Source organism: Lynx rufus, unplaced genomic scaffold, assembly GCF_022079265.1.
Source record: "Lynx rufus isolate CCGP_SWC_20201006 ecotype Redwood Valley unplaced genomic scaffold, mLynRuf1.p SCAF_15, whole genome shotgun sequence".
Classification (NCBI taxonomy): Eukaryota; Metazoa; Chordata; class Mammalia; order Carnivora; family Felidae; genus Lynx; species Lynx rufus.
The window spans coordinates 27,186,323-27,208,555 of record NW_025814829.1 but is presented as its reverse complement, the minus strand read 5'-3'; the positions used below and the strand labels follow the sequence as shown (position 1 = coordinate 27,208,555).

Below are 22,233 nucleotides of genomic sequence, written 5' to 3'. Positions count from 1 at the left end.
TCGGCCTGCACCATGGTTTCCTCTGAGCTATTTCCTATCATTTGGGATTGCATGTGAGTCGGCACTCACCTTCTCACCAGAAGGGACCTTACACCATAAGAAAAAGCAGCTTTCTTCAGTGATGGTTTTATTTAATTAATGAAAGCTCCCCAAAGATACTCTTAGACTTACTCTTCCCTATTGGATACGAATTATTCCTTGTTCTAGAAATTCTTTTTTCTTTATAATGCTGTACAGACAGGGAGTTTTCCTTGAGCAGATTTTGGGGGGCAGTGTGGAGGTTGTTTTTTTAAACTAGTTTATAAAAAGACAGATATGCTTTAGCCCACTTTTGTGTTTCTGCTTATTAAAAGTTTTCTGTAGGCATAGTTTTGTTCCTAAGTCTTGCTTTAAAGGGCCTTTTTTTTTCCCCCCAACTTCATTTGAATCTTTCTAAAGTTCTTATTCATTAATTGAGGATTTTCAGGCCTGTGATGTTTTGGTCTGAGGAGGTTCAAGTATAATCAGATTAAGTCTCCCTTCACTGAAAATGGAGCAGATTCCCTAGTCCAACAGCACTGAAAAGGAGTCTTTGGGGCAAGATATTGATGCTGTTATTTTTTTCATTGTCTTTAAGTATATAAAATCAAGAAATACATTTACTCACCTAAAGCACTGCCTCAATGAGCAGATCCACAGAAGATGCATGCTATATCTAGCAGTAGCTGGACTGAACATTTTTGTGACTAAGGCAATCCATTTTTAAAGCTAAGGAAGCCGGAAGACTGGAAGTGACCCATTCACTGCCCACGGGGAGTCAGCAGCCGAGTGCACAGGAAACCCCCCTGCTCAGGCCTCAGGTGACCAGGATTCTTCTGCTACCTGTTGTGCCTTCTCTCAGAGTGACCAAAAGTATCCAGCACGCAATGCCTCATTTAATCCTAACCCCTGGTAGTGGTGTAATTTCCAATTCACAGATACAAAAACTAAGGCCTAAACAAATTAATGAATCATTAAGTAAAGAGGAGTCATGCAGTTTCCTAAACCCAAAGCCTCATCTTTCTCTCTGATACACAATCTTATTTCCTTTCCTAATCTATAAAATCTAAACACTTAAGAGACTGTTTTCGAGCAGACTGCCCTACCTGAAAATTTTAGAAATGTTAATATTTCTTAATCATAAAATGAGTGTTAAAATAAGGACCATTACAAATGATTTACAAACACACAAGTTTTTCATGAAACCAGTTATACCCAGGGAACTCTGTGGAATCTTTTGAAGAATAGTTCTTGGGGAGCAAATGAGGAAAGAGACTGTAAATGTGCTCTGTGCCCCCAGTAGGATCCGGTATCTATTTATTTTTGCCATTAAGTCCTGTGGATGCTAAAGATATTAACAGCTGGCAGTATGTAAATTATACTAATTTGCTGCTTCTTGAGGTGAAAGGTTGTGTGCATTTGGGCTGATATAGCTCCATTGCCACTTAATCACCATTATAAATGCTCTTGAATTACAGAAACCAACATAAGCACCTTGAATTAAATATTTATTTGCAAACCTTAAGTGATAGCAGAGAGCTTCACATTCAACCTGGTGGGGTGAGCTGAAGAGGTACAGGTTCTGTAGAACTGCGTCTAATTTGTCTTCTGCCTTGAGACAGAAATGGTGGTGTATTTCACAGAATCCCTGCCATGGCTGGGGACTACAGGCCACTGCTCCTTGGAGCGAGAAAATGTGCACCTTTGTAAAGAGGCATTCTGCCATGTGAAGAGCCCGGATGCATTATGAGAACCATGAAGGTGCATATACATGAGGGCAAAACGTCTAAGTGGCTACCTGTTAGGAGAAAATACTCTGTGAGAAAAGCGTAGGCTGTGTGTTGCATACTGACTTACAGAACGCAGTTGACCAGAGCAGGACATCCCAAGGACACCAGCCTTGGTTCAATTCTCTTTTAAGGATTTGTTCACTGATTTATTCATTCCTGGGAACACAGATTGGAATCAGAATCACAAGTTGCTACTACCGTTTTAGTTCCAAGCGTGAGCCAGATTGGGCTTAATGCACGGATCTAGATAGAGTTTTCCTCTCTGCCTGGCGAATATACCGATTATCACCTGGATAGATCACGAGCCGCTCATCGTTTGTGTTGAGGGGTCTGTTTTTGCGTTTGTTTTGCATTCGTGTCACATTTATTTATTTTATACCATTTAATTTATCAGGTTGGCTCAAAAAAATTTGAGCACGTGTGGCATGTCATGGCCCTTGAAGTTGACAGAGGAGAGAAAGACAATATATTCTGTTTGCATATACTTTTCCAAATATAGAACGGTATTGATCTTGAAATTATACGTTAAAGCAGAAGTGTAGTATGCCATGAATTGTAGACATCCATGGCAGAGAATATGCCAATTAGAATTTTTCCATCCAAAATAAAAGTGTGTTCTTACAAATAAAAGTAGTTAGATTTTGTAACATTTTATACATATACAACTCTGTCTTCCTTGATTTTCTAGTGATGGTGTTGGATAACCTTTTTGCATCAGACTTTTTATATGGGTGGTAATGTTGCCATTGCAATGAGACAGCTTAAGTGCATTTCAGGGACTAGTGTTTCACCATCTTCATCAACTGGCATTTATTGAATTCAGGGACTATAAATAATGCTTTATATATAGTGAAATATGTGGGCATGTTTTCATATAAATAATGTTGAGGCCATTTTTATATCTACAAAAAATAAGAACTCCCATAAAATCGTTTTGAAACTTAGCGTCTCAGAAGCAGTGTAAAAACAACTCTCCAGTTCTCCCATGCTTGTGGGAACCTTAAATCCTTAGGCAATGGGTGAAATGTGAAAGGTTCCCTTACTTTGCTGCTAAATGTTCTGCAGCGTCTTAAAAACATTATGGACTCCTTCATTCAGTCAGAGGCAAGGGGACCAACGTGTTTTGAGAACCAAGTATAAATGTTGTGGCATCCAAAAGGATTAGCTGCTTTTACTTGGAAGTTAGCAAATGGATGTATAATTTTTAATTATGCATAAATTTCAAACTTTCTATCAAAGTCAAGTTGTGCTGATGTTAGTCAAACCTAATCTAGGCATTGATTCAAGAACCTGCTGATGGAGTTGAAAATACATGGAAACTTGTTAACAAGAAGTACAATTATCTACATCTCAGCAGATAATGCCGTGTAATATGCTGAGCTCAGGCAGCTCAGAGCCAATGAAGATCTTTTTCTTTTCCCAACCGTTAATATTTACAGTTGGAAGCAATACATGGCTGCAATCTAAGTGCTGCCCCTAAAAGGGAGTTGTTGGCTTGATACCTTGATTCCTGACCTTGTGAAGCACTGAAACAGCTACCTTCTTAATCATCGCCTGATAACATTGTGTTGGAACTGGAGGGTAGCACATGGCTGTTTTATACAAGCTGCAACCCTGGGAGATATTCTGTATTGTTTCGTTAGTTTACTTCTTCATAGACCTGCTGGGGTGTTAAAAGCATAGGACTGAGAGTTGTGAATTATGGGTCCTTTTCTTTGTTCTCCTGCTGATTTTTTCAGGGTCTGTGCAGGCACTGTTTATAGATACAGCTTACCTCCCAGACACCTACTGTGTGCTAGGCACCTTCCTAGAGCTCGCAAACAAAGTCCTCCACCTGTTGGGGCTTATTTTCACATGCAAAGTCTTCAAAGAAAAACAAAATTAAACTTTGAAAAGCAGGGGCGCATGGCTGGTTATATATGCATTATACATAGTAAGAGACCTGGAAGATAAAATAACCATTATTATTCTACTCTCTGTGTGTAAATATGTCAACTAAAGGTACCACAGTGGAAATTGAGGGTAGATTGGAGGTTGCATCTGTACAGCACTCGACCTAGGATGCATCTGTGCATCCCTGAACAAGGTCTGACAGTTTGGATGCCAGGTCTGCTGCTTGCTAGCTGTGTGACTTTGGACAAATTGCTTAAATCATCTTTTGAATGAGGGAAATCATCAGGGCACCTGGGTGGCTCAGTCGGTTGAGTGTCCGGCTTCGGTTCAGGTCATGATCCCATGGTTCGTGAGTTTGAGCCCCACATCGGGCTCTGTGCTGACAGCTCAGAGCCTGGAGCCTGCTTCAGATTCTGCGTCTCCCTCTCTCTCTGCCCCTCCCCTGCTCATGCGTTGTCTCTCTCTCTCTCCCTCTCAGAAATAAACATTAAAAAATTTAAATAAGGGAAATCATCTCGGCATTGTTAGATTTCTGTGAAGATTTAAGATGAGATGCATGTAAAATGCCAGGAACATATTAAATCCTCTGATTTTAATTACTTTTCCTTCCCGCTCACCCTCCCCCCCCCCATGTACCACATTCTAGATCCCAAGTATTTTATAGGTAATCCCATTGTGGAAAATTAACTAGGTATCGAGATCGATTGCTCGGGTGGAACGCACAAATAATCCAAGACCTGGTTGTTATCCACGCGGTACAATTATGTATTTATTCTAGGTTCCTGGAACTAGGAAAAGAGCCCTAAAAAATAGTAGCAAACAAATGTCAGTAAAAGATAACAATGAAACCATCTGATAGAGGACCGACTTCTATGACCCACTTAAGAATAAAGACACCTTCTAACATGGAGGTGGTTTGTCTTCGGGTCTCCCACACAAGGAGGAGTGCTTGCTGAGTGGAGCTATGTTGTGACTCCTTTTCTCTTCCCCAACTTGTAGCTGCTCCTCCTCGTGTTGTTAAGTCGCAGCAGATGGCTTCCTTTTACACCGGGCGCTGTCAGTGGAATGTAAATGCGTCTCCTTACAACACTGAAAATACCGAGGCTGTGTGTTTAATCTGTGCTGTGCAAGCAGAATGACCCAGAAAAGAACATGAGTACTGAGCACGTTTGGAGAATTGGCATCCGTCCTTGTAAACAGAATTGGGGAGGGTTCTTCAAGCCTAGTGACTAATCACGGTTTTCTTCCTGAGGCTCTTCACACAGTCATATCCCTGAGGACAACTAATCTAAATGGTGGATTGAATACAAAAGTTACAGACCCAAGGGAAATATTTTTTTTTTGTAAAGGGGGAGAGAAGTGCTATTCTGGGGTATGGGAAAAAGAAGAAAGAGATGTACTGCATCACAAGGTTGAAGAAGCTTCATTTATAGTTTGAATTCTCAGTTCTAAGTCTCTTTGGGAGTTTAGAAAACAAAATTTCCCTTTGATTCAGATTATTTGAGTTAATAAGAGGAATATTCTTTTAGCAATTACTTCACAACCCAGGGAGAAAAATGTATGTAATTCCAGTGTCCATATGTCACAGAATATGAGAAAAATGCAGTAATCTGCAAAGATTATCCTGGAAAAAAAAAACCTTTACAGTTTTAGAATATTAATAGCAAATTATGGAAGTAAAATATAATCAAACGCTTTAACTGGGTTATGGTTATGTCATTTCTTCTTAAAGAGGCCTATGAACTGGGTAGGACACAGAAAATCTGATCTTTTTTTACTAAAATACTAAAAAAATCACTGAAAATCAGTCAGTGGCAAAAGGAGAAGAATCTTCATGTGATTTGTCGTTTGAACCTTTTGTAGGAAAGGAACAGAATACTTCTAAGTCCTGTCTTTTCTCGGCAAGGATCTCCTAAACTATTATTTCAAAAGATAATGCAGACATTTTTAATATTATAATTATGTATATACTTAGAGATCCAAAGACATAATATAACCATCTCAGCTACATTGTCTGATCTAATTTTATAATAAGCTGTTAAATTCTGTGCTAAATTTACACCTGGAGATAGGGTAATTTTAGTTTGGCGATATTTTTAAATTAATAGGAAAATGGCGTTAGACCTTATTTCTGTCCCTCCAAAAAAGATTGCTTTGTATTCCTCATACTAATGTAAACATATCCTTTTCCCCAGTTGTATTCTTGGACATTTAGGTGAACTGTTAACAAAGTCAAACATAAGGTTTTTCTGTGTGTGTGTGTGTGTGTGTGTGTTTTAATCTTGCCAATTTAAAAACCTATAGACTTTTACCAAATGGCTTATTTGGAATTTGAAAGCCTGACTCCTGAAAGGATTCTCTATTTCTGAAACTAAATAACTGTTTTAACATACATCCTCACACTGTGAAGATTCGTATCTTTGCTGGTTGTAAGATACCTTGGTGTTTTAAGTTGCCACCAGCTCATAAATTTTAGTAATGTTCACTTGGGATCTGACCAATCTCGGTGTTGCAGGATCTGTCTCTATTTAGACATACCAAGTCTCAAACTATTTTGGACAGAGAAGGCCGTGCAGTGAAAGGACTCCCATTAAAGCATGCTCTGTGTTTTTCATCTTACACAAGACAGACTTTGAAACTGAAAGTCCAATCATTTGATGTAAACAGACAATGACAATCGAAATTGCTACTTCTGAGATTATTTAAGAGAAGGTGCAGGGTGTAGACATCCATCAATGAAACACTGGAAGAAAGGGTTTTTATTTCTGCGTTTGCTTTTTAAAATAAGAATAGAGTAAATGGCACAATAGATTATATAAACAAGGACCTCAATGACAAGCTGTCCAAGTTAAAGTAATATATTTTCCATGGGTGACTTCAAGCCACACTTTATCACCTACACGAGGGGAAGCCGATTTTAGTTTGGTCAATAAAATACAACCTCCAGAGTCGGGCCTGGGACACAGCTGACAGTGTGGCAGAGCCTGGTGATTTGGCATCCACTTCTGCCGGGACACAGCAGGAGCTGGCCCGGCTGCCCATCTGGGGGATGTCGGACGTTTCGGTTCTATTTGACTAATAAACACTCGTGCAGGTATGTCAGGAGGGATGGTGCAGCCGGGCCTTCCTGCTCTGCTAATTCGGTGCAGGTCCGAGGTTTAAGTGGAACTAGGTATTCCAAAGCTGGATTTACTGCAGTCTCACAACTGTTGAAAATTAAACTACATGTGCTGCCAGTTAGGGGTGACTGGGGCATCTCATTATAGGAGGCGATTTTTTTTTTCCTGAGGCTGGAATCTTTGCTGAATTACTGAGGGACTTACTTGAATGTAGACTTGGACCAAATAATTTTCTGATAAGTTGGCCATAAATCCTCAGTAAAATAAGCTTGGTGTTCTCAGCATATCTGTTGGCTTTTTGATCATTTTTATGGCTTTCCCTTTGCTGGTCAAATTATCCTTATATGCTCCTACAGCTCCTATGACATGGATTAAGTCAACACAAACCAATAGGCCTTCATTACTTTGGCAACTGGTTTTGATTTGGGGCTATAAATACGATGACACGGACTCGATTACCTTTGCCAACAGGGGATGTGATAAGCCAGAAGGATGTCAGGGATTCGGCACTCTTTTTCCTGCATAATGTGAATGTGAGTGAATTAGTAGCAGCTTTCTGACCAACTGAAGACAGTTGGAAAGAAGGAAGAACTCTGATAGAGAAAAGAGCCAAAGTACAGCTTTTAGGTCAGGAACGAGGATGCCAGGGGGTCGTGGGGAGGTCCATGAACACCCACCGTGTGCCTGGCACTGTGCGAGGTACTGGAAGCAGGGCTAGGGCCAGATGTATGAGGAAACTAACATTTGATGCAATCCATGAGTATCTTAGTGTCTAGTAGGGGAGATAAGACCATCACTGGGAGCAAGATTTACTGGGTAATAAACGCATAGAGAAGAGAGAGATCAACAAGATCTGGAACAGGAGAAGAAGGGACAGTGGAAGAAGCAAGATCTACAAATTTGGGGTTTGGAGGAATGACTTTAAAATATTCTTGTTCCAAGAGGGTTTTTTTTTCGGGGGGGGGTAGGAGAAGTTGAAACCTAAAGAAAATCAGAAAAAAAATAGTATAATGAGCACATGTATACCCTTCACCCAGCTTCACCAGTTTTGTTTTTTTTTTTTTTAACATTTGGCTATCTTTACCTCTCTGTATATACACACACATTTTTTTTTCTGTCTATTTAGAAAGTAGGTTGCAGACTTTAGAAAGATAGGTTGTAATACACTATCACTAAATATTTCGGCAACTCTCTCCAAAGAAAAAGACTTCCTTCTACAACCACAATCCTGGTATCACATTCAAGAAAGTTATCATCCCATGTTCAGGTTTCTCCAATTGTCTCAATAAAGTCTTCTATAGACTTTTTTTTTTTTTTTAAATTCAGGATGCAAACAATTGCCTTTAGTTGCTAGTTATCATGTCTTTTTAGTATCTTTTAGTCTCAAAAGTCCATCTGCCATTTAACTCATTTGCTATTCTCTTGCTTTTGAAATGACGTATAAAATCAATTAGCATATATATCGATCACCTTCTAAAAACTATGCACGACCTGCTCTGTCTCTCTCTGTCTCTCAATAATAAATAAATGTTAAAAAATTAAAAATAAATAAATAAATAAATAAATAAAAACTGCACGATGGCAGAGATGGGGTATAAAGAAACTGAAATATTTTTCTGCCTTGCAAACCCCAGGTTGGTAAAGGTCTCTTGGCATAAAAATAGAGAATTAGACATTTGAAGCTGATAGTTTTTAAAAATATGTACGTATTTTTGGGAGAGCGCAAGTGGGAGAGGGGCAGAGAGAGGGGGACAGAGGATCGGAAGTGGGCTTTGCACTGACAGGCAGACAGCAGCGAGCCTGATTGTGGGTTTCGAACTCACCAACCGTGAGATCATGCCTTGAGCCGAAGTTGGTCACTCAACCAACTGAGCCACCCAGGTGCCCCGAAGCTGATACAGTTTTAATAAGGGGGTACAAGTCATATGTGCTAGGGAAGAACCAGCAGAGAAAATACATGACACTGCTAATGTGATTCTGGCTCCTAACTCCACTGAGGGAGAGGAAATACAGTTTCGTGGAATGGCGTGTAGGGGGGGTTCCATGCCCAGGTTGGGTAAAGACTTTCCTGACAAATGAGCTGCTACTCCTCATTCTATTTTGCCCCCATGTGTGGCTCTGCATAAGCACTTAGCCCTCCCTAAATCTCCCCAGGGAAGCAGGAAATGTCCTAGCTCCCCAGCCATGCTTCTTGCTCTCCCTACCACTGGATCATGGCGTTTCCTTCTGCCTTAAACACTTTCTTTACCTTATTCTCTCGTTGACTTCCTTTGAGAAACTTGAGGGGCATCATGGAGTCTACTTCCTTCCCCGTTTTCTTTTCCCTGTACTCACCTGTAACATAACACCTCTCTTATGGAACTGTGGTTGCTTATATAGCTACCCCAACCCCCAGGCACTACCACTAAATAGTGGGTTTTTAAAGACAATAACTACGCCTTTGAATCCCTTATGTCCAGGACCTAAGGTCCTGAAACTTTGAAAGCATTCAGTAAAACTTATTTGAGTGAATGAATGCATAAAAAAATGAGGGAATGAATTTCACTACCAGTAAACTTTCTGGGCTGTTATATAGAACTCTTCCTATGACTGACTGAAAAGAATTTAATAATGCGTTAAACAGAGCAATAAGCATTACAAGTGTGGGAGTCAGTAACAATTGATCAGCCCCTTTGTGCAAAGCATTGTACTTTGTATTATTGAAAAGTTGCAGAGGAAATAGATACTCATTCCTTTACAGTCCTAAGGGGAGGTGTGGAATGTGGCCTAACCCACCACGAGCGATAGCACATTCAAGTGCATGTTACATGCCGTGTGGGCCCAGGTACAGCTCTCCTCACATTTATGGTGAGCCCCGGGCGTTGCTATGTAAGAGACTCTGGGAGTAGAGACACATGGGCTTCCTGGGGAGGCTTTGCAAATCGCAGAGAAAGTTCCAGTGGTGTTCTAAAAAGAGAAGTAGGGGGCACCGGGGTGGCTCAGTCAGTTGAGCATCCGACTCTTGATTGTGGCTCAGGTCACAATCTCACTGTGTGGTTCTTGAGATCGAGCCCAGCCTCGGGCTCCTCGCTGACAGCTTGGACCCCATTTGGAATTCTCCCCCTCTCTCTACCCCTCCCTCGCTCGTGCACCCGCTCGCTCTCTCACTCTCTCTTTCTCAAAATAAATAAGTAAACTTTGAAAATAAGTGAATAAAATAAAAAGAGGAGAAGTGGGATTGGATAGATGGCACGTCTCAACATGAAGATGTGGCATTGGCAGGAGCAGATGATTCCTAGTTGCGAAGAGGTAGAGAGCGTTGCTGGGCAGAATGCAGGGTGCTAGTTAGGCTGTAACTGATGCTGTCCTTCACGAGGAGACAGGGGACGTTAATAAAGGACTTTGACTTAAAACTTAGCCACTTAGGTTTGACACTGGCTAGGTTTGCTGCAGTAAACTTCCATCGGGTTCCAAGGCAGCTAAGCAAGGGGATTGATTGATTGATTGATTATTTATTGTTTATAGGTCTGGCTGGATGATGTAGACTGTAGGTGGGGGGGGGGGAACGCCATGGCTAGAGGACAGTTTAATTGCCCAGGTAAAAGAAAATTAGGTTATTAACCAGGCTGTGACTGGGGATGCAGAAAAGAGAAATAGAGCAGTAGGGGACTTGGTTCTGAGCAGGTCTGGGTGTGGACTGACGCAGCACTCAAGTGCATCGGGACTGAAAAACTGTAAATGTTAGCAGCTCATGACACTGTGTGATTTACATGCTGAGTCCGTAGTTAACAGCCACTGCTTTCTGGAATGAAGAAAGAAACAGAAGAAAAAGGGAAGGCGAATGTGACTGTCCACTCAGTTTGACTGAGACCAAAAATAGGCCAGGATAAAGTCCAGTGGTTCACGTGACAGAGACAAAAAGAACGTTTCATGTGTCCAAAAAGATAACTGGCTGCTGGTTGGATTTTTTATTTTAAATCCTCTGTAACGGCCCCTGCTTGTGCCCCCAGATGATAATTTCATCCTGGCTCTAAGAGGCAGGAAAAGGTAAAAACAGATTATTTGCGGCTAATTTCACAAAAAGGAATGGTGTCCAATATCTGGCTTCATGCCCACCTGGCTCCTGGGTTCTGTCGTTCCTTATCTGCCCCACCAGTGTTGGCCAGTAGCACCCCAGGGATGGTACCTACCCTCTAGCGGGAGTGTGAGAGCGGGCCCCTTCAGTTCCTCGGTCAGACACATGCTAAGGTTTGCATTTGGCAAGAACCCCAAGAGGGAGAAGTTCTGTGCAGACGAAATCTCCAGCTCACTGCGTGCAGCTGAACAAGCTCTTCAGCTTTTAACTCCCTTCTGTCAAATGGCACTCATTGCAGTGTCTCTGTGGGACACACTCTGTTCCAGGTACTAGGGAGCAAAGAAGACAAGCACGTGCACCTTGATGGAGCTTCCACTCTAGTGAGGGAGACACACATGAACTACCTAGATGTCACAAGGCATTATGTGATGGAGAGAAATAAAGCCGATTGCAAATAGAGGGTGATGGGGAAGGCCTCCCTGAGAAAGTGACGGGAAATGATCATCTCCCCCCCACACACACACACAAGTTGGGTTGTTAAGAGAATTAAAATGGTTTCTGTGTGCACAACATCTGGTAAACCCCTGACCCAGGGCCGGCAGAAATGGTAGCTATTATCTTTAAACTATAAACTTACAAAAAAACACAATAAAACCTTGACTTTGGGCTGTTGGGATTTAGGTCTTGTATGAGACAGAGAGGGAGAGAGAGAGAGGGAGGGAGAGAGAAGTGTTATTCTTAAAGCCTGTGTTCCTAGAAAAACAATTCTATTACTTATACCACCCGCCTAAGGAGAGAAAAATATGAAAGCAATGTCTCCAAACTTACAACTGCCTCTCTGCCCCTGCCTAAAATCTGACGTCTTAAGCAAGAAAGAGGTTTGAGACATCAGAGCAAGAATTAGAGACCCCGTGCCTCAACCAGCAAGGCCAGAGTTTCATCCACCTAGTGTATTTCTCACCAGCATTGTGTTTGTACAGAGTACGTGCTTGATAATTATTTGTTGAATGCAGGAATAAATGTGTCCTTTTGTGATCAATGTCACAGCGCATTTCACAGCTCAGAAAAATTGAGCTCTTTCTCTGAAGGTCCACAGGAGGACCCGTGCCGTGCTTGGGCTAAGGCATAAAAGACGTTGGTGCTTTCAAGTAGAGCTAGAACATCAAACGTGCAGCCTTATGCTGGATCCAGTTCCGGTTTCTCATTTATCTCCCATGTATCCACACCAAATTTCCACATTAGCTACTCCAGACTTTTCAACGGACGGGGTATGGAAATCACTTGGGAAGGTTGCCAGGATAGCACCTTCCAGTGCTGTAGTTGGCTGAACTCTCCTCTCAGCCTGGTTTTTCCATCCGCAGACTCTGGTGACAACTCCAATCAGTATGGTCCAAAAGGAGTGTGATTACTTGCTGAGAATTAATGAGAAAGACCTTATACAGGATTCCTTTCTCTAGTGAGGGGCTTCACACGCCAAGGGCAATCTTCCACAGTCCTTGGAGGGAGCTGGGGCTCACCATTGTTCTGTCCCCAGCAATCCCAGGGAGAACATGAGTGTTTCTGGGAGCAGCAGAGCAGAGACAGGGCAATGCCAAGGGGAGAAATGCTACTCGGCTTGCAGTTTGGACACTCTGCCCCTCCTCGGTGCCCTGCCACCTGCCTGCCTGCCCCTTTGAGGGAAAGGTCAGTCACTCTGTGATGTCTACACTTTCTTCAATCACTAAGCCTTTTTTATTCAGGGAAAGGAGCGTCTGACTGAATCACCCCCTCATTGTTCCAGGACACTTTCTAAGTCCTCTCTTGGCTTTTCCAGGACCCTATTTCCCCCCTTACAACTGTAAAGTGGACAGTGCGTGTATTTATGGTTGAAAATTGGCTGCTGTAGCGAGTTTAATTTTAAAAACAGAGTTCTGGCATATATTCAATATTACTATGGAAATGACTGTTTCTAGCATTTCCCTGATAAGCGATAAAGTTCAAGGACTCAAGTCTGTGTGGGAGGTTTCTCACATCCACCAAATTGAAGACCTACTTGTTGCAATAATATTTAATAGGAACTGCTCTCCTCAGTCTTACATATGGAATGTTCTTCTCTCTCTCTCTCTCTCTCTTTTGTGTGTGTGTGAATTTGTGGGATGAGAGTTAAAGACATGTCCTCACTTTGCTTTGGCTATATAGATAGGAGATAACTATTATAACTGGCTTTAAAAAAAAACACATCTTTAAAGTAATTTTTACATTAATCACAGATTCTCATAATAGTACATAATGGTCTTACTTGGCTACTCATGTAACACAAAACACACACCACAAACCAGTTTCAAAAACTCACATATTGAAGCTGGAATGTAACCCATGATCCAACAGGCACATTCAAACATTTTAATTTCCCATCTTAAATTGCCTCCATGTATGTTTACATAATCTATATAATCGAGTTCCAGGAAGGATCTGAAGCAGTTCACACCCCTATAGTGTTTTCCAGGAGCCAGTTTTAAGCCGCAAGCATCACCACTGTTTAACCACAAACCTACTTTTGCTGATTTTTATGGAACCCAGGCCTGAGAGAAAGAAGTTCGAACAGGTGGTAACTGTCACATCGGTCCTTGACTGTCCTCACTTGAAGTCAAAGCTTTAATGTTTTCGCTTGGAAATGTGAGGTTGAGTTTCCCTGGGAAATTCTAGAATGCTTCATCTTTTTCCCAGGCTCCTTCCAATGTGTGTATTGTTCTCACATTCTTCTAAATGCTCTCACCAGCCCTAAATATTGCGACAGGCAGATCCTGAGGCTGAGGACAGAAATGGTCTCATTTCTTGCTCTTTCCAGGCAGGCCAGCTCATTTTGTGTTTTCTTTTTTTTTTAATTTTTTTTTAACGTTTATTTATTTTTGAGACAGAGAGAGACAGAGCATGAACAGGGGAGGGGCAGAGAGAGAGGGAGACACAGAATCCGAAACAGGCTCCAGGCTCTGAGCTGTCAGCACAGAGCCTGACGCGGGGCTCGAACCCACGGACCGTGAGATCATGACCTGAGCCGAAGTCGGACGCCCAACCGACCAAGCCACCCAGGCGCCCCTCATTTCGTGTTTTCAAAATTAGGTGAGCTGTTCAGCAGTCAATCAGTGAGGGCCCAGTGGATCCCGATGGGCCAGATTGCACAGCCTTCTGCCGGCTCCCCATCAGCACCCCGGAGCTCGGCCTGGGTGCTGACATTTCACAACGGTTTGTGGACGGGAGGAGTCCTGAAACCCGAGCAGGACCAGGGAAACCAGCCTGGGAAGGGTCACTCTGGGTAGTAATAAATAAACAAGATTCCCCACAAAGAATGAGTTCTCCTTCTGCGTCCACGCCCTGTGAGCAGCTCTCTGCGTGCCTGAATGCTACAGTACAGAACAATTCGGAGACCTGGTCATTCCTGTCCCCGCTCTACAGGTGGGGACACTTAGCATATAGATGTATGCCACACCAGTGGCCACACTGCATTTAAACCCATTTTGGTTTGTTAGCAAGTTCCTGTTGTGTCTGGTCTTACTTCAGAAGAAACACAGTATTAGATTCCTTTTCAAGAATTAAAAAAAAAAAACACACAAAAGCCAAAAACGTATGGTTCCAGCATATTCCAGCATACTCTCAAGTGGGAAGAATCAAAATAAGGTTTGACAGTTTCACCTTAGAATTCCAGAGTGTCACCTTGCCTTGGGTCATATGTAGGCCACAACCAGTCAGTGTTTCAGAATGAATCCTCTCTGGGGGAAGAAAAAGAAAAAGAAAAAAAGAACACTTATTTATTTTATTCTGCAAATACAGAATATAAAGTAATTCCAGTTTAAATTATCACATATAAAATATGCATTTAAAAAGGATATTAACATGATCACTGAATACAGATTGCATCATGTCATTAACCAAAGAACCTTCCATGAAATGTGTAATTAATTAGGGGTAGGTCTTTTCAGAACAAGGTTTTTCACAGGTGCAGTGTGAGCGCACAGCCCATCGGGGCAGGTCTGGCCTGACATCCGTGCTGCTTTTCAGGACAGTCCGGCACCTGGAGGCCCCCGTCAGCTCGTGTGTCAGTCACAGCAGCCTCAGTTATCAAAAGACCCATTGCAGTGCTGTATATTTTAAGCACAGTTGAAGAATAGCTGGGCAAAAAAGGGCCTTTCAACCATGGGAATTCAAAAGCAAAGGGCCCTCAAGAGGCGATTTCAAAACCCTACTCATTCAGCTTTATTCCAAAGCTTAATGACATGCTCTATTTGATATAGTTAGGCGAACTGTTTCATCAAAACCTTTATCCGGAGCTTGGAATTGCAATATTAGGTTTGTAGGTTGGCTCCTTTGGCCATACTGCAAGGTACTGCGGAGTGCTGGTTTACCTTTGACAAGTACATAGAACCGGCGAGGTTGATAAATGACATAGGAAAGGCCACTCTTATTTTTATGTGTCGAGAACTTACCATAGGCCATGCTTTGTGTCTTTTGCATTCAGTTTCTTTCCTAATTCCCACCCTTTGACATATAATCTCCAATTTTATAGGTGGTGCAGATGAGTCTCTGAGAGGCGAAGTGACTGGCGAGTGTTCACACACACTGAGCCTTAAGCGCGGGACATGCCTCTCTAAGCTGGAGCCTTAACCATGCGTCCCATAGCAGGTGGTGACAGGCATCTCAAGCCTTGAATTTGTGCTTGCGTTCTTACATTTCTGAGAACAGTGAAGCCACTGTGGACAAGGGTCTTTGCTTCCTTGTGGGTCACAAGGTATGTGAGGTAGATCAGCCCTCTGGTTCAGCCAGAACTGTGGTTCTCACAAGGCCTCAGGCTACGCCCCATAATTCCCTCCCCCTCTTTCCCTGCAAGGCAGCAGATGAGAGGATCTCGGTTGCTTTCGCTTCCCCAGTGTAATCAGACTTGGGGTGAATGAGACGGGCCCAGAAAAGTTCATACAAGAGAAGCAAACCAAAAGCCTTGTCTCTTCTCTGCTTGGGTGTAGACACTCCCAACTCACTCATTTCCTCCTGAAGATGACACAATTTACTGGACAGATTAAGATTAAGCCAACATCTAGGAACAAGAGTGTACATTATCTCAAGTTCCCTACATAATACCAAGGGGTTTTGCTGGTTGGGTTCTGTCTTTCTCAGACTTTTGACCTTTCAAGGCCAAGTCTATGGCTCTAGTCATGTTTCCCAGCACATGGTTATCTTTGCAGACAAAAGCTGTAAGGACTCACAAAATGATGGCCACACAGTATGGCAGGAGAACTTGCCCTGTAGTGGAGGTAAACTATTTTGCTCAAAAACTAGGCTTCTGGGGGTGCTTGGGTGGCTCCGTCAGTTAAGCGTCACATCGGCTCAGGTCGTGATCTCCCAGTTTGTGGGTTCTATGCCCCATGTCGGGCTCTGTGCTGACAACTCGGAGCCTGAGCCTGGAGCCTGGAGCCTGAAGCCTGCTTTGGATTCTGTGTCTCCCTCTCTCTCTGCCCCTCCCCCGCTCACACTCTGTCTCTCAAAAATAAATAAATGTTAAAAAAAAAATTTAAAAACAACCACAACAAAACTAGACTTCTGTGGTTTTGAATTCTCTATAGACTTTACTCCTAAGCTCTTATAACCCAGAGTTTTTTTTGGAGCAATGTGAAAAGTGGAAGGAGGAGACGAATTATTTGTATCTGTTAGCACCACATGCCTGAATGTTTGCCAGGCACCAAAACTAGCTTTTTCAAACTGAACTCATAGTCTTCCTGCACAAAACTGTTCTCTCCTCCTGTGTACCCCGTCACAGTTGAGGATCTCCCATCCACGCAACCATCTAATGTGGAATCACCAGCCATCCTTATCACTCCTCTGCTGCTGCCCAGCCTTGCACAATCTAAGAGGGAGCCACTCTACCTCGAAAGTCTCCCTCAACCATTCTTCTCCTTCAATTCTCATTCCGTTGGTAAATCTAGACCTAGGTCATGGCTTGTCATGACTTATACACTCCTATTTTATCTATCTCCATCTTCTCCCCCACCGTCACCATGACCATCCATCACCCTGTAACCAGAACCAGATTAATAAAACACGGATCGGATCACATCATTCTACTGCTTAAACTCCTTCGGTGCCCCCCACCCCCCACTGACAAGAAACTTGTTTCTTGTAAGATTAACCTACTTTATAGTTCTATCTCTTACCAACTTTAAAATCTTTTCCCAATTCAAACACACATTCTTGGACAATATCTTTGGTCACATTGGATTTCTTACCCTTGCCCCAAACTCTAAGGACTTTTATGTCCCTTTGCCCTTCTTATTTCAAATTGTTTTGTCCAAGCAGAATTTCCTGCTTCAAATATTTGAATGTCTTCTCACCTTTCAAAGCATAATCACATGCTTCATTCCAATATTCCTCCAACTACACCCCAATAGAGTTCATTTATGACACTATCATAATCTGTATTTATATTGTATTATGGGCATTTGTTGAGCATTTGTGCATATGTGTGTGTGTGTGTGTGTCCCCTTGCCTTCTCCCATCACCAGAACCTGAGCTCCAGATCCCAAACTTCGAATTCTCTTTGTATTTTTATTTCCTAGCTCAATAAAAGGTTCACAGTAGATGGTCCATAAATATTGTTGAATGAACAAACGAGCTAGTGAACCCCATTTGAGCAGGAATGACATTCAGTACAGCTAAGACAACACTGTGAAGATGTACAATATTATATTCATTGTATGATAGTTGAAACTCAGGCACAGTGAACCAAAAAAGGCTAAGAAGACTGAAGATATTTAAAATTCCCTAGGAGGTTCAAATAAACAAAGGCTCCATATATAACAGTAGCTTGGTCTGGTAACGGGGTGGGGGGGTGGGGGGCGGTGGGTCACAGAGAAAGCTAAATGAAAAGCTAAACTTGTGTAACGCTGCTTTTACTGACAGGCATATTTCTTTGAAAATCAGTTAAAAAATTCATATAGTGACTGCTTCCTACCCGTCATATTGCTCTGCAACTAAATCACAGCCTCGGGTTACCGACTGCTAAAAAGTGTTTGGCAAACACAGTGGAATGAACATTAAACACACCCCTGTGTACAAGTAACACCCCTGAGAGCCCCGGATCCAGCGCCTCCTGACAGGGCTCTACGCGCAGTTTTCTGTTTCTAGGTGTTTGGTTCCACATCAAGCTCATGTGTTTTTACAACCATTCAATTGTCACATCGAATCCAAATCAAAGTGACGACTGGTAACTGCCTGCAAGACTAGCACATTGCAGTTCCTCCTCTGTCTCGGGGTCTTTCCCATGAGACCCAACTGATTTAATTTGCTTCTTTTCCCCAAAAAGGCTGTGAAACAACTATTCCTTCGATCCAAAACCAGAGCTTCTGGCAAGGGAGGGAAGATACTATGAATGTTTGTATAGCTATAGAATGACTACAAATATACGTGTGGGTGTCTTTTGCCTCATGTCCTACGAATGATCTCAGTCACAGACATTAAGAAGCAGAATAAATAGAGGAGGTATTTCATGCCACACTTTCTGACTCTAGACCTTAGGTGTTACCTATATAGTCATTTTCACAGGACCTGGGAATAAGAAAACCTGACTTCCCTTTAGTACCTTGGTCTTTTTACAGAACTGAGTGGCACCAGCATTCTGGTTGGTTTTCATTCCAGGGTGGTTCCATCACTTTGAACACTTACCTCTTCTCTATCATTCACATCACAATTATTTCAATCCTTCCAGTTGGCAGATGACCTGGTCTCGGACATTTTCACCGCCGTCGGCTCAGTGACGTCAGCCTTGTTGTTGATCCTCTTTCTGGCGGTGGTCGCTTCCGTTATTGCCTCCAACAAAAGGGCAACTCAGGGAACCTACAGCCCCAGCCGTCAGGAAAAGGAAGGCTCTCGAGTGGAAATGTGGAGCATGATGCCACCCCCTGCAGTGGAGAGGCTGATTTAGGAGCATCTGTCTCCTCGAGAAAGAGATCTACACACTCGTGAACGTGATGACTGTATCTGAGCGTCTTTCCGACGTACCTGAACATATCAATTTACAACTGGGGTCTCACTGAAACAGTGGGAAAGATTCCTCTGGCCACCTTAAAGACTTTCATGGTGGCTCAACCTGACATCGTTTTATTATATTAGCCAGTGACAGAGCAATGTTTTCCTGCCAGTGATCTCAGCCTCATAATTAGCAAAAGTATCTTCCAGAGCAGTGTCTTCTGGGAAAAGCTCCAGTCACTTAGTGTCTGGATAGTTAAGTGCCTATCATTTAAACTTTTTACCCCTTACATCCTGGGGACACCTTCCTTAGTTTGCTCATTAGCTGGAAACCAATTTTTTTTTTTAACACGAAAACTACAAAATACATTTCTCAATCTTCCTATCCTATGGTGAAAGATTTTAGTTGTATATATACCTACGATGAGATGTATACTTTTCCCCTTTAATCATGGGTTCAAGAAAGCCATGGGAATAACCTATGTTTAAAAAGTGACCCAATGTCAGCTAATAAAAATGGAAATGTGGCTAATCTCCTTTCTGAGTTTTTTGTTTGTTTGTTTTTTGGGGGTTTTTTTTTGTTTTTTTTTTGTTTTTTTGCATTTTGTGATACTACATGTGACACAAAGTAGCCTCAAGGTGCATTTGAAGAATCCTCTTGTGAATTAGATCTTTTAACTAGATCATATCAAGCATTACTTTTGAAGTCATGGCTCTCTATAAGGGATAGCTGAAGGTCAACACACTTCCCTAGACAGAAAACAAGAGGAAAACACGAATTCTCAAACCTAAAAGATCAAGCTTTTTCCTTCCAACTGTTCTTTGATAAGTCAGAGTCAGCGTCAAATAGTGACATTGTCTACAGGTAAGAAAGAACCCCAAAGGGAGGTGTATGCACTTTAAGGGGTACGTGTATAAGACTATCTGTGGGGTATGGAGGGAAAATACTAGGCCTTTTATTTCTCTCTATATTTTTCCCCGACGATTTGGTTAGAATTTTATGTATGTTTTGAAATTAAAACATTAAAGTAGCATATAGATAACAGTTTGTATGTAGTAAAATAGCATATAAATAAAAGTTATAATAAACATGTTTATTTCCATATATATATATGGAATATATATATATATATATATATATCTGGGGTATATGCTCAAAAAATTTGATAACATGAATATTTTAAAATCTGCTCTAGAGCAATCCATCCTTCTCAGCTACTGAAGGACATCATTCCAGAAATTGCCCCTCTCTCTTCCACGTCATGTTTTTCCACCGAGCTGGATCATTCCTGTAGCACCAAACATGCTGTCATATTTCCTATTATATAAAATTCTCTCCTGCAGCCCACTTCAGTTACCATCCTATTCCTCCCCATTTCTTTTAGCAAAATATCCCCAAAATAGTTTTCTAGACTCTCTGCCTCTCCTTCCTTTCACCTCATTCTCTCTTGAACTCAGACTAATTTGGCTTTTGTCTGCAGCCCCCTCCATGAAATAGTTCACGTCAGGCGGGTCGCTGATGACGGCCACATCGCTAAATACGGTGGTCCCTCCTTAGTCCTCGCTAACCTGAGCTCTCAGCAGCCTTTGAAACAATTGCCATTGTCTTCAAGTACTTTCCACCCAACAAGACACCATTTCTTCTTGATTTTCCTCTTAGCTCACTGTCCAGCTTTTCTCTGTCTTTTTTCTTTTTTCTTTCTTTCTTCTTTCTTTCTTTCTTTCTTTCTTTCTTTCTTTCTTTCTTAGAGAGAGAGAGCATGCGTCTGCTCTCAAGCAGGGAAGGGGAAGAGGGAGAGGGAGAGAGAGAATCTTAGGCAGGCTTGACATCCAGTGCAGAGCCTGATAAGGGGCTTGATGCAGGACTCGATCTCATGACCGTGAGATCATGATCTGAGCTAAAATCAAGAGTCAGGCACTTAACCGAAGGAGACACCCAGGCACCCCTCTCTGTCTTTTTTGATCATTTCCCCTCATCTCCCTGACCTCTGCTTTATCACAACAAATCACATATTTTTTTGCTATTTCCCCTGACTAGAATTTAAATTACATGATGACAAGAAGTGTTTTTTTTTTTTTTTTTTTTAATTTCACTGCAGCATATTCTACCTAGAACAGGCCTACAACACCATAAATATTTTCTGCATAAATGAACAAATAATGAATGACTGGTGTACAAATTTGTACCTGGTACCAGAAAATCCCAGAGTGGCTCAGTCGGTTGAGCATCTGACTTTGGCTCAGGTCATGATCTCACAGCTCATGAGTTCAAGCCTGCATCGGGCTCTGACAGCTCGGAGCCTGGAATCTGCTTCGGATTCTGTGTCTCCCTCTCTCTCTGTCCCTAACCCACTCACATTCTGTCTCTGTCTCTCTCGAAAATAAATAAACATTAAAAACAATTTAACAACTTCTTAATAGAGGTTTACATGGGAAGGATAAAAAGAGTTCTTGCTTAAAGGAAAAAAAAGTAGTTGAGTTTAAAAAACTACCAACTAAAAAAAAAAAAATCAGAGTAGAAGTGGATCCTATTGGGATTAACACAGGTAAGAAGAAAAAGATCACAGTCAATGGTAATATTTTAAGTTTAAAAAAGACGTCTAGTTAATCTGGCTATTCACCCTCTTACCGTGTCCAGTTTAGGGATTTGGGCAGGAAAACACATTCATTTTTTTTTTTTTCAACGTTTATTTATTTTTGGGACAGAGAGAGACAGAGCATGAACGGGGGAGGGGCAGAGAGAGAGGGAGACACAGAATCGGAAACAGGCTCCAGGCTCTGAGCCATCAGCCCAGAGCCCAACTCGGGTCTCAAACTCACGGACCGCGAGATCGTGACCTGGCTGAAGTCGGACGCTTAACCGACTGCGCCACCCAGGCGCCCCAGGAAAAGACATTCAAATATATGCATGAATGAATGCATGCAGGCATGAATAAGTGAATTGTTCCATGTGGATGCTCCAAACACAGGAGGTAATTTACAGGCTGGCCCTGCAAGCCAGATCTCTACATCTTTGAACAAGCTTATGCAGGAATGCTTCAAAATTAGCCCCAAGGAGTATTTATTCTGAAGTATCTTTAACAAGATAAACCTCACCTTTAGTAGAAAAATCCAGCATCACCAGGGTTGGTGCAACTTTCGCTTGATACATATTTTTGCAGTTTGTGTTAACTTGTTTTCAAAGATGGCCGAAACCGTTTCTCTAGCACTCAGGCTCTTTCGCACTGCGACCTTGCCAGCCCTCCCATCAGGAGGTGGAGTCTGTTTGACTTCCACCTGCATCAGGGCTGGAATGACCAAGAGAACGTCATGGAAATGGTGCCAGGTGCAAAAGGCTTGCAGCTTTTTTCCCTCCACTCCTGGATAGAAT

General features: G+C 42.1%; 1 protein-coding gene across 1 annotated transcript in view; it reads left to right on the top strand.

Annotated features, from left to right (window-relative positions):
• The window catches only part of CRB1 (crumbs cell polarity complex component 1), a 209,622-nt gene extending 190,803 nt beyond the window's left edge, over window positions 1-18,819 (top strand). Inside the window, exon 12 of the mRNA XM_047076412.1 lies at window positions 18,604-18,819. Coding sequence (XP_046932368.1) covers window positions 18,604-18,819 — 216 coding nt within the window. The remainder of the gene's footprint in view (window positions 1-18,603) is intronic.
• The last annotated feature ends 3,414 nt before the right edge of the window (window positions 18,820-22,233 follow it).